This window comes from Ictidomys tridecemlineatus, chromosome 4 (assembly GCF_052094955.1).
Source record: "Ictidomys tridecemlineatus isolate mIctTri1 chromosome 4, mIctTri1.hap1, whole genome shotgun sequence".
NCBI lineage: Eukaryota > Metazoa > Chordata > Mammalia > Rodentia > Sciuridae > Ictidomys > Ictidomys tridecemlineatus.
In genome coordinates, this window is record NC_135480.1 from 95280277 (window position 1) to 95293119 (window position 12843).

The following is a 12843-nucleotide window of genomic DNA, read 5'->3' on the forward strand; positions in this document are numbered from 1 at the left end:
GCTCTCCTTTGGTATTACCAATTTAGGCTCCAACAGAAGCGACTCTTTCTCCAGAAGCAGTCTCAGCTCCAGGCGTATTTTAATCAGATGCAGATAGCAGAGAGCTCGTACCCTCAGCCAAGTCAGCAGCTGCCCCTTCCCCACCAGGAGACTCCACCACCAACCCAACAGCCCCCACCCTTCAGCCTGACCCAGCCCCTGAGCCCTGTCCTGGAGCCTTCTTCTGAGCAAATACAGTACAGCCCTTTCCTCAGCCAGTACCAGGAGATGCAGCTGCAGCCTCTGCCCTCCACGCCTGGCCCCCGGGCTCCTCCTCCATTGCCCACACAGCTGCAACAGCAGCAACCACCGCCTCCACCACCTCCTCCACCACCACAACAGCCTGGAGCTGCTCCAGCCTCCTTGCAGTTCTCCTATCAGACTTGTGAGCTGTCAAGTGCCACTTCCTCTGCGCCAGACTATCCCACTTCCTGTCAGTATCCCGTGGATGGAGACCAGCAGAGTGGCCTCACAGGTCCGGACTGTCCCAGGAGCTCAGGACTGCAAGAGGCGGCCTCCAGCTATGACCCGCTAGCCCTCCCTGAGTTACCTGGACTCTTTGATTGTGAAATGCTAGATGCGGTGGATCCACAACACAATGGGTATGTCCTGGTGAATTAATCTCAGCACAGGAAGTGAGGTGGATCTAGTAAAGGCAGACTGTGTATTTTTATTTTTATTCCAGCCTTTTAAATTTAAAGCTTATTTTCTTGTCCTCTTCCTAATGGGGAAAAATCAAGTCGCCCAACTGGAATCAGAGGACTTGGCTGGGACGGATGTGCTTCCTCCTGGCTCTGTCCCACCACAGAGTTTTCTGTGGCAAATGCTGGAACATAGTTGCAGGCTGAAGCTCATGTCCTTAGGTGAAGTGAAGCCAGCACTTGAGGGAGGCACCAACAAATGTTTTTTATAAGACAGCAACATTCAGACCTGGGTTTTATGCAAAATTATACCAGTTCATTATTGAGGTAAACCTTGGTGAAAGCAGGAACAATGTGTGCTGTTGCGTAGGAATGCGTGTGTATAGGGCAAAACAAAAAGACAATGTATTTTTCACTGAAGTCAAGCAACAGCATTGCTTCAAGGCAAATCAAGAATACATAATGGAATTTGATGCACAGGAGTAAAGTTGTACTTTGTCATTGAATCCTAAGTTCTCAGCTGCTGATGCAGGTTGTTCCCAAGACTTGAAAAGCAGTGGAGCATGAGCTGTTTCAGGGCCCACTAAGTAACAGCTGGTACTGACCCCTGACACCTGCAGTCGTCTCCACCTGGGAGAAGGCGACACACCTCTTCAGAAGGTGCCACTAGGTTACCATGTGTCAGAATATACTCAGGGCTCCAAAGATGTCACCCATAGAACCAACAGGAGACCCACCACAGTGGAGGCTGGGGGCAAGAAACTGGAGAAAGTATCAGGAGCACCAGCCCTGGGCCAGGAAACAGGCTCTTTCTGCACGGTCTCTTGAGGAGACTTCAGGCTGGGGCATTTGGTCTCCAGAGGACCTCTCAGGTCTTCTACAGTGTAGTAACTCCTTTGACTTTACACTCTATGTTGCTAGTAGTTTATTGAGCTTTGTATATTTGGACAATTTCATATAGGGCTTAGAAATTTTAAGGACACAAAAAAAATGAACTTTTATGTCCCATGTGAAGTGGTAGTGCTGTGCCTTTTCCCCACCATGCTTTAATTCTTTCTTTTCTATAGAAATCAAGTTTTCCATTAATGTCAATGCTAAATCCAAAGTCACTTCAGTTTATTTTCCACCATGTGGGAATCTGCATTCTTAATTTCCTTAAAGTTTTGACTTGTAATGAAATGTTCAAAAGTATTACAGCAATACTCAAAGCAACACAGATGTGTTAACCATTTAAGCAGATCATCTGCCAAACGTTATATTACTAGAAAAATTGAACCCTTACAATCATTCATCACAATAAGTGAAAAATAGATGCTACACTAGTTAACTGTATACCTAGAAGTAATGAGTAATCTGTCAATTTAGACAGTGACCTCCAGGTGTTACAAATTCAGTATTATTTACAAAAACCATAATTTCCGTCCTTTAGAGTGGCTTGTCCTATCAGCAGATGAAAGCGTTAAGCACAAAGCGTCTTCCTTAAAGCACAAAGAGACGCCACACTGACGCTGCATCTAGAGACACCTTTAAGTTGCCTTTCCTCTTTGTAGTAAGTGTCCAGGCAGGGAAAGGAAGCATGCAAGTGGAGGAGATTGTTCTGGACCCAGCCCAGCCCCTGCCAGTGCTGGTGAATTTAGCAGTCCTTGAAAGTGGCCAGGGACTGCTAGGCATAGGGGCTCCCCATTGATGCCAGGCTGCTTCACAAAGGAACTCTGCTTGGATTGGGACTCTGGGTATCAGCAGGAAAGTGGGAAGGGGGAGACTTATCATTTTTGTGATTTAATAACACAGTGAAAATCCAGGAAGAGTGAATTATGCTCCTTTTATGGGTTGTTTATTCCTGCTTGTGCTTAATATGGATGATTTCTTGAGATAGAAAATATTATTTCTTTTGATCATTTCATGAAGATCTATTTTAAGTCTTTGCAAAATAAGTCAATTAGTGGGGCTGGAATAGCTCAGTGGTATAGAGTGTTTACCCAGCATGCACAAGGTCCTGGGTTCAATATCCAGCACCACAAAAATAAAAATATTAGACAACAATAATTTTTAAAAAGCCAGTTATTAAACAGGGATTGATTTGTTTAGACTGAAGGAGGATGTTTTCCTCAAAATACTACAGAAGTGTTGTGATGTCATTGAAATTAAAATGCCTCCCAGCATCTTAATGAAACTGGGGGCCACTCATTTCAGGACTGCAGGAATGGCACAGTTACAGCTTGGCATAGACTCCTGTCCCCAAACAGGGCCGTGAGCTGCTTAGCCCAGGAGACCTAGGAGCTATGTCAGGACAGTTACGTGACAACATGAGGGACTGCGCCGGAGAGGCTGTTGGGAGGTTACAGGACCAAAAGATAAGTGGGGAAGCACCAGCAGTGGCCAGTCCTGTTAGGCACTTACAGGGCGATGATATGGACAAGTCACCTGTGAAGAGCACAACCCTCCTGCTGGAACCTCTGTTGTAAGCGTCTGTTTGCCTCTGTCACTGATTCCCAGCAGAAATCAATAAATTCCACAGCCCATGTATTTCCTGAAATGTAGTGGTAAGCAGAGATTGTTTCTGTTGACCTGTTAGGTGTTTGCTATCTGTCGCCTGTATGGCTCTGTTCCATAACTAGTGACCTGTGGAAGCTTCTGTGAGTTTTCCCTTCACAAATACTACAGTAACACTAAGAAGGCTTAGGACCACTCTTGAAGTACTGACTTGCTTGCCGGTCTGTCTCACATCAGCAGTGTGTACACTAATGTGTAATAATCATTATTAGCTTTGTTAGTTTGTAAACCAGGCTTCTCTGAAGAGACTTTGGTAAGATGAACATGAGGTAAAAATTTCATTCGGCAAAAAGTGCAATACGTGTGGTACTTTTTTATTTTTTATGATCTCTTTTTAATCCAGGGGTATTAGTCTCTGCTTTGAGGAAAATGCACTAGTTGAGCAGTTTCCAGTTGGGCGAATGTGTCTCTAGTATTTACATGCAACTGACATGCTGGTCCCTGTAAGGCAAATAGAGCATGTTAATATAAGAGAAAGAGGAGCAGTAAAACACTTTAAATTCCTCAGGAGCTCCACTGACCAGCCCCAGCTCCACCGCCACCACCTCTACTCTGGCCTACACTGCCCTCCTACTACCTTGGGATAAGGAAAGGGGACTGTTCTGTACACCACCCTCCAGAATCCGCTGAAGGGGACAACAGAGAAACACCAGGAGGACTAGAGATGAAACTGAATTACTGTTGAAGTGACAGGAGCAAAACCCCTTCCTGTCAGACTTTTGTCTCCTAGGAAAGAAAAAATCCTTCCTCAGAAATCAAGAATTCCTAAGTGTTTAAATCATGTCCTGGTGTTGGGGAGGCAGGACTGAAGTCAGCCCTTGCCTTTTGTGCTTTGTTCTGACTCGAGTGATGGGGGCTCTGCCCTGTTATGGGGAGCCCCTATGGAGTAATGCCCTCCACCCTGCCCTGACCGCTTCCTCCTCCCCCCTTGCACTGGGTGTTGTTCTACCTAAGGCAGGGAACTCATGAAGACCTCTGCCTAGTTGTTAGAATTGGGAAGGAGGACATGTTCGCAGCTGGAGAGTGATTAGGTGATAAGCCAGAAGCTACGGCAAGGTGAAAAATAGCAGCTTCCAGTGGCAGTTGGCCAGTTGGTCAAGCTGTTCCCATGCCCACACACCTGCCAGGTATGAGAGCATGAGAACAGCCTCTGATTAGGAGTGGACTGCTCAGCACCCAGGACACAGTAGGTGCTGCCTCCTTTGTGGGGTTCTCCAATTTCTGGGCAAGCCCCAGTTTCTGCAGTGTATTGGGATCAGCTTTTTCTGTTCTGGATTACACTTAAAAACCTATATAAGCTCCCTATATTGGTTTAAAGAAAATTCATACTCTAGGTAACATTTTCACATTCCTCCCCCTTTAGAGACAATACATAGTGTCACTTGACAACATTGGTCCCAGTGAGCAGCTGCGGAATCCCTGTGCCGGGACTGACCTTTGCTGCATTTGTACCCCACACTGGGCTGCCTCTACTGCCTCCTCGGAAGCCACCCAAGCCGCTCGGTCTCTTTGTGCCTAGACATCAAAGGTAAAAACTGGAGAACAGGTAGTAAGTTGGAGTCATGTACAGGCAGGGATATTTGATCATTTTGTTGCTTCTGGAAATTTTTTTTACAGAACTTATTATCTTCAGAGTGAATTTGTGGAAGACAAAAGCAGTATCACCTATCTGCCTCTGTTTTTAAACTGGACAAAACATTTTAAAAAGTATATTTTATTGATATTGATATTGATATTGATATATATATATTTATATATATATATCTCTTCCCTTAAGCTTCTATAGTCTGTCCTCCCTGGCCTGTGACACAGGCAAATGACTTTGAGACTCCAGAGCTTTTTTTGTCTGCCCTCGAAGGTGGCTGGGTGGACAAGGCAGTGGCCTTTCAGGGCCTCTTTGGCCCTAGAGTCTCTGGTCTTCAATACCCTCTCACATATTTGTTCTACTGGGTTTTTTCCAATTAAGTAAACTTGGCTGACTTCTAACAGACTCCCAGCCATCCTAGTTGCACCACCATCTTATGTTCACATATTATCTGGGTGGATTTCAACACATTTGGCAGATGGGACATATACGGTTGCATATATTGAGACAGGGAGCAGCACTGCTGCCCAGGGACAATCAGTGATAGTTTTGATGATCCCTACCCAAATATTCAGTTTGCCTGTCCAAAAGGAGCACTCACTTCTGTTTTTAACTTACCAAGCATTTTCAAGTCATCTCTTAGAGTCCTCACAACAATTCTATGAAATTGATTGGGGAGGTACTGTCCCAGCTGAGGAAACCAAAGCTCTCTGAGTGTGTACCTGACTTATCTGAGGTCACAGAATTCTAGTTAAGTGGAGGAGCCAGTACATGCACTTACTTCTCAAAGGCTTCTCTTTCCCCTCCTCAGTAGTACCTGATTATTTTTATAAGCAAACAGCTATATAAACCCATTGTGGCCAAGCACCAGATGAACGTAACATTGTCCCCACAGCTGCACTCTCCACTGGACAGCTGCCTGGCTTTGGGAGAGAGGTGCCCTTCAGCAGCTGTCCAGGTGCCCTGAATTGGTCCAGACTGAGGTAGACAAAACCCACAAACTGACCATCCCCTCAGTGCCCAAAACTACAGAAATTTAGGGTCACATCAAAGACCCTACCTTTTCTAAGTTACACACACAGTGATTCCCTGTGGAAGTATATGATGGAAGGACACACCTTTGATTGCCAAGGGGCCAAGTTGCAGGGCATCAGCCCACCACTGCTGCAGGTCACTCATTCAAGCCCAGGGAAGGGGGCTACTCAGAGAAGAATCACAAACTCCACTGTTACCTTAAGAAGAGCGTAATGTTCTTTACAGTGAAATCCAGTCAATTTGTGCTTATTAGATACTTTTAGGATTAAAAAACAGTAACATGCTTTGAATGAATACTTTGACTTTTCAGAGCCAAAGAGGGTGGGTAACAGGGAGCTTTAAAAATAGAATTACAAAACAACATCCTGGAAAAATATGACCTCAGATGGAAAAATGTTACATTAGCAAATACAGATAGCTGGGACTTGCCGCTGGCTGGGTGATGCCTCTCTTTCAAGATTTGCTCAGATAAGAGAATTCAAGTGGTACCTTCCCTCTACTGAGGGTGAAAGAAATCTGCCTTCACCAAAATCTCTGAAGGGGAAAGAAGCAGAGAGAAAACAGAGGTTGGCTTCTCTTTAGGGACTGCAATTTAAGAAATAAAAGTAATAGAAGTATTTGCACTTTCTAGAAAGGGCAAGATTATTTGCTTATTTCTGAAGGGAGAAGGGTGGTCTTGATGGATGTGTGGTCTGTGAAAGAATTACTTTTGATAAAGTTAATTGTAGTTATTTTTTCTGTGTGATGTTTTTTAATTACTAAGAAAATTTGGTGAGTTCAATAGCTTTGGTATTTTGAGTGCAAATCATAATAGCTCCAATGTGAAAAAAAAATCAAAGTGTAACATGTCAATGTTAGAAAATTGCCTAAAATGCAGTTTAATAAATGATCTTTGTACCAAACGGTAATTTAAATGGGGTAATTTTCTGCAAGGAAAATGTACTGTTTTTATGTTTCCAACCCTCTTGAATTAAAATAAAAACAACTTGTTTTCTAAGAGCCTGGCTGATATGAATGTGAGACTAATGAGATTGGTCTCTACCTCATGGGGCTTTGGATGGAATTTTAAAAGTGTGTGGAAGGTGGTTGTGTTCTCTAAGCTCTGGTGCTCATTTCAGGCTTCAGAAAAGGACAGTGGATAATATGTTCTCATTGACGTCAGCAGGGTAAATAATACCTTGCTCTGAATCGCCTGAGTACACGTTCGCCACTGTGGATCGCTGACGGAAGCGCTGCTAACCGCAGCCTGCACACGGACAGGGCCCCGCTGGGCCTAATTAATGCTCCTTGATTTAGAGTCTCAGGACAAAGCCCATCAACCCAGGTAGTCTGGGCCAGTGCCTTCTGCTGCAGTAGGAGGAGGGAGTCGGGCACATAGGGATGTTGTCAGGGGCTGTCCAGCTCCTCCAGAACAGGCAAGGCTGCGAAGCCAGTGGTGGGACAGAGGGGGGAGGTGCTCCAAGCTGCCAGGAAAGTCAGCAAGACACTGCTATTGAGTCACAATGTCACTTCTGCTCTGAAGTCTGCCAAAGGCCCACATTGCCAATTCACACACACCATGGACTCCTCAGTCCACTATCCTTTGAGACCCAACTGTGCCCTCAGGGTGCTAGAGAATCCATTTGTCAAGCTGTTCTCATGAGTTCTGGACTTTGTGTGGTGCCAGACCCTGAGTGAAAGGGCAGGATTAAACCCTGCTTTCTGGCAGCAAGTTCAACTGGAGATTTGGTTTCACTCAAGCTGTCCCAAAAGCCCATGTTATATAGAACCAAGGGAGTTCCCAAACAAGAATTGTCACTGGCTGACTGCAGTATTGGACACAGAGGGTTGCAGCAGGCAGAGGCCGCACGGCACAGGGTGAAGGAGCCAAGTCCCCTCCTTGGGTTGCAAGGCCTAGCACTGCTCTCGGGCGCTCATTTCCTGTCTTCAAAATGGCTCTTACCCCTTGGTTACTGGAGAATTCAGTATCACTGTTTCTTTTTCTTTTTTTTTTTTTTCAGGAAAGCACTAAGTTTTAGTAACTGTGTTTTACAAACTTTCCCCTTTTCACCAAATTTCTCCATCATTTTTAATGTGTTGCCAAAAGCAACCCCATTGCCCTAGGGTATAGGCAATAACAGACTTGCCAGCAGACACTGGCCAGAGACGCTCAGCAGCCAGTCAGGTCCCCACACCCCACACTTTTCCAACCATCCTTCACTTCAGTGGCCTTTGTGAGGTGAAGGCTTCATGCAGCAGAGAAGAAGAGTGGACCAGCTCAGCTCCAGCTCTGGGGCCTCTGCCTGGATGAACTTAGGAACAGAAGAGGCTGGCAGTGCCCACACCTCCAAAGTCCTCTGTCACCACACAGTAGGAGTAAACAGACCCAAGGTTCTATTTTTGGCTAATTGCTCCTTTCTGCCTAATTTTTGAATTGAAGCATCATAGATCCTATTAACATGCTGAGAAATCTTTGGACTCTCCTCCCAGAAAGACACCTTCATAGACATATACTAGAGATACACAATTTCCAGGGAAGAGCTGGTTCCTGAATCCCACCCATGAACCAAGGTTAAGAACCCCTGACTTAGCCTCCAGGCTTTCCTGAGTTCTTACAAGGACCCTCCATGTTAAGAGGTTCTAATCCTTCCCTGGGTAGATCCAGGTAAGGAGGAGCCACCTGCTCTGCCTCCAAGGACACTGTGGGAAGCAGTTCTGGGCTTTGCACACCAAAAATTCTTTTTAATATGTTTTGGTTATCGATGGACCTCCACTTCATTTATTTATATGTGGTCCTGAGACTTGAACCCAGTGCCTCACACATGCTAGGCAAGTGCTCTATCACTGAGCCACAACCCCAGCCCTGTACACTAAGTCTTGAGTGCTATGTGCTATAAAAGAAATGGACTTGCTCAGACAGTAGCTGCTCCACCCTGGGAACTGAAGAGAGAACATGGCTCAGCCCTCAAATCTTGACTTCAAAGGTCGAGCAGCTGTCAAGAAGTGGAACGTTATGCATGGATTATCTTGGGCAATGGCCATGAATAGGTAATTGACCTGAGGGGTTGGATGCTCACCTCACACCTCAGACAAGGAGCCAACACTGGCACACCTGCCTCTACCCAGATGTACTACTTGGATCTCAAATCTGAGAGGCTGAACCTGAAGTCAGGCAGAGTGAGGAACTTGCTGTGTCTCTAGCCACAGGTCTTTCTAACAAGCCTTCTACTACAGATGTCCCATCCCACCACTGTGGCTGAATTCCTTTGCACTTGGTCGCAAATGCCCATAGGCTGCACTGACCCTTTCCTCTGTGTCTGTCTGTAAGGCTTTCCTAAGAATGACTGACTCAGACTGGCCTGAAATTGACCGAGGCAGGCTCCAAGTCTGGGTACAACAAGAAAGGTGCCTGGAGGGGAGGAGGGAAGACACTGCACATGGGAAGCAGGCTTCCCTTGGAGCCAGGCCTCAGAGCTGGCTGGACAGAAAGTTCAGAAAATTTGGCCCAAAGAAAATGAGACATTCGGGATTCAGCCTCTCCACGGGAGAGTTGAGTCATTCTCCCCATCAGATAGACAAGAGTTTTTCTGACTTGCTCTCCTCTACATCATTCCTCAAGATGGAATAATGGGGCCTAAGATGCCCTAAAGGGATGCCTGGACAATTGGTGATGGGATAGGACACAACTGAATTGAGAAAAAGCCACCAAGGTCTTTCCTTGAAATAAACAATGCAAAGGACTTTCAGTTCAGTCTCGCCTGTTTTTGGCCTGGGACCCAGTGGAATATAGAGAAACCCAAATGTCTTAACAAGTTCCCTATGCCAGCAAAGTGAAGACCAAGCGTCAGGCAGGCAGTCAGGGGGTCCCAGGGATGAAAGGCAGAGCAATGAGCAAGACTGGGAAAGGGACCAAGCCTTCCAACCTTCAGAGCAGCCACCCTGCCAGAAAGGCACTCCAGGTAGGGTGGAGTCTACCCCTTCTCTGCTAGGGACAAGAACCTCTGACCCACTCCTCAGCCTCTGGCACTGCTCCCAGTCCTGCCACTATTCTGGGCAAATCATTTTAAAGACTCATTTCCAATGGTAATGTTCAACGAACACAGACTATTCTCCAAGTTTGTTGTGAGATTCAAACTCGGCCTGGCATGGCACAGCCCTCTAACATGAGAGCATCCATACAACTCCACCAACTCCCCTTGAGAGCTAGTTACAGCATTCACTTTACCTGTCTTACTTTAACTCTTGACTGTCCCAATTCCAGACTAGAAAATGGCTGTTTGGTGCCTGTGAAATCTCTCATCAGATTTAAGAAAAGTGCCCTTTTCTGAGCACTTGCTCTAGGATTTCTTGATTCCTTAAAATGAGTTCTGAGCTGCAGAACATAACAGCATAAGCCATCCCTGAGAACCTATATCCCATCTAGAAGGCCTTTTTCATCCCTCCGAATGGAGAGGGATTGGAAGACCCAGGGAACTCTTCCTGTGCACAGACAGTCCTTAAGCCCCCACAGTGGTAAAGACCCAGAAAGGAGGCCAGAGCCTAAGGTAACAGCTTCTGCTGGCCCTTTGACCTACTTCTGACCTCTAGGTGACTTTTGGGATCCAAACGCCCTAGCTGGAGTGCTTCTGGGGGTGATGGTATCAGACATCCCTGGGCTTTGGTCTTATGACTGGACTCCTGTAGTCTTTGGGTTCAAGATAATTAATCCTCTGGCCAAAGGTTGGACCCTTGAGCTCCTACCTCAGGCATCTACATCTGGGCTCCTTAGAATTTGACACCCTCAGGGAGCAATTACACACCCCAGCCCTCAATCTAAGGTATGAGCCAGATTCCTGAGAGGCAGAATGGCCCCCACTTCAGGCTAACTAAAACAGCTTTGTTCATTAGGTTTAGATCTCAGGAAAAAAAAAAAAGACAGATGCCGGAAGTTACAGGCCAGAGACAGACCCCAGGGACCCAAGTGACTCTCTGAGTCTGGGAAAATTGGAAAACAGAAAAGCAGAACCAAGGGTAGAAGCAAGGAATACAGAAGGTGCAGCCTTAGCTGAGACCCAAGGTACAGGGACTGGGGTTCTGGTCAATGAACAGGACACACTGTCCAAAGAAGAAAAGGAAGAGGAGGGTGGATCCCATAAACCAGTGTCTGCACCCATTATTTATGGATGCTTCACTTGATTTGAGTATCCAAACCTAGGCTCAGCACGGAGACTGAATGTCCCTCACAGCTGCTCCTTCCTGCAATAACAAGACTGACATCACTGTTGTCAGGGTAATGGTGTTTTGATTAAAATCATGTGACAGCTACTTCAGATTCAATAAACAAATCTCCTGTTAACCCTTGCCTGAAAGGCCCGCCAGCAGCACTGTCATCAGAAAACAACTTGCAAACCATCCAAGAGAGAGTAGCTGAGCTGACCTTAGGGAGGCAGGGTGTGGGAGGTGGCCCACACTGCTCCCTGGCAGGTCCTGCATGAGGGATACATAACATCGAGTGTACAGAAGGCTCCGTAGATTTCAAGAGTCCATCTCTAAGGCACTGTGGAGGCACCCTTCAAGAGGACCCAGATCTCAACCCATGAGATCCCTTTTGGACCAAGCAGCATGCACAACCCTGGAATGTCAAATGGTTCCCTCAGGACCATGAGGCCAAAAACTGAGGACAGTTCCTAGGGCTGTAAAAACTGGATTTTCATTCTTACCCCACTGAATCTGGGGCAGATGCAGTGTGTTTGCTGTGCACCAGAGACAGTAAGGAGTTAAGAACAATTTCTGGTTTGCAATTGGATGACTTCCTGGATCACTCACTTGGCTGCTGGCCCCTGACATGCAGGCCTCTGCCTGGCAACAGCCAATTCCCTTTCTATCTTACCCTCATTTTCTTTAAATGAAACAAATATAGGGAAGGCTCCCCAAGTCAAGGGACAAATTTTTCTGGGTTTAATGAACTGCAGCCCAGAGGCCTAGCACAGCTAGCCTCTAGGGGAAAGTTCATGACCATCTGAAACAAATGGCAAAACCTAGTCCTAGGCTATTGTGAGAATTGAATAAGATTTGGTCAAGTGCTTGACAAGATGCTATAGTTACCCAGGAGGGAGGAATGCAGCTAATGCTGTCCTCAGCTTCTGAGCCCCCTTCAGAGCTGAGCAAGTCAGCCACGGCAGGAGGCATCTCAATGATCAGCACTCTTCAGGTACATACTCTATGTTTAATGACATGGCCAGGTACCCCTGAATTTGTACAAAAACATCTCCTTTTCTTCCTAAGAAGTTTTTGGTTTAGGCCTAAGAAAATATAATGGTTATTCTCACTCATTCAGCCAAAGTCTCTCCCTTAAGTTATATGAAGTGAACATAAAGATGCAAAGGGCTGGCCACCTCAGATGTCTGTCAGGGCCCAGGAATTGAGGAGGCTGTGAGCAACAGTCATTCAGCACTTCCTCTTACCAGGCAATCACTGCAGAAGGCCCAGGGCTGCCTGAACTATAGGTAGTCCAACAGCTCAGGCCTGGGGAAAAGAGTATGCAACCCCACAGGAAGGCAAGTACACTGGCTGCTGTTCAGGACTTGGAGAACAGGAAGAATAGTTTCCAAGACCTCGGTTCACATAAAATGAAAAGCCATGGAGATTTAAAAGGCATCCCCCCACCTCCTATACAGGGGTTTAAACCCAGGGCCTCTACCACTGAACTGCATCCCTTACCCTTATCATTTTTTAAGACAGGGTCTAACTAAATTGCCCAGCCTGGCCTCAAACTTGCAATCCTCTTGCCTCAGCTCCTAAGTAGCTGGGATTACAAGCAGGTACCACTGCACCTGGCTAAAAAACAAACTTGGTAGAATTTTCACCAAGCAAACCAATTAGGGTGTGAAAATGCCAAATTCTTCCCAGCAAACTAAATGCAACTTGACATCAGCACAGAGCAGCTAAGCCCCACTGTGCTCCTTTTTTGAATACATTTGTGAGTCAAATTGCCCTTCCTCTGAACAGCCCTGGGGCCATGGCCAACACCAC

The 12843-nt window shown here is 46.2% G+C and overlaps 2 protein-coding genes across 12 annotated transcripts in view; one reads left to right on the forward strand and one right to left on the reverse strand.

Moving 5' to 3' along the window:
* Sik2 (salt inducible kinase 2) overlaps positions 1 to 6850 on the forward strand; it is a 119413-nt gene extending 112563 nt beyond the window's left edge. For 3 of the 5 annotated variants that reach the window (XM_005334241.3, XM_021732407.3, XM_021732406.2), the window contains one exon: positions 27 to 6850. In XM_005334241.3, the coding sequence (XP_005334298.2) occupies positions 27 to 660 (634 nt within the window). In that variant the 3' untranslated portion in view covers positions 661 to 6850. The remainder of the gene's footprint in view (positions 1 to 26) is intronic. The other 2 variants (XM_013362349.3, XM_040285183.2) reach the window with 2 other exon arrangements.
* Positions 3527 to 12843, reverse strand: part of Ppp2r1b (protein phosphatase 2 scaffold subunit Abeta) — a 32907-nt gene continuing 23590 nt past the window's right edge. For 2 of the 7 annotated variants that reach the window (XR_013437882.1, XM_040285188.2), the window contains 2 exons: positions 4669 to 4768; positions 3527 to 3674 (listed from right to left, as the gene is read on the reverse strand). Coding sequence is in view for 6 of the 7 variants with exons in the window: in XM_040285188.2 (XP_040141122.2) it covers positions 4703 to 4768 (66 nt within the window). In the remaining variant the exon portion in view is untranslated. Of the gene's footprint in view, positions 4769 to 12843 lie in introns of all 7 variants that reach the window. The other 5 variants (XM_078046975.1, XM_021732408.3, XM_078046974.1 and 2 more) reach the window with 4 other exon arrangements.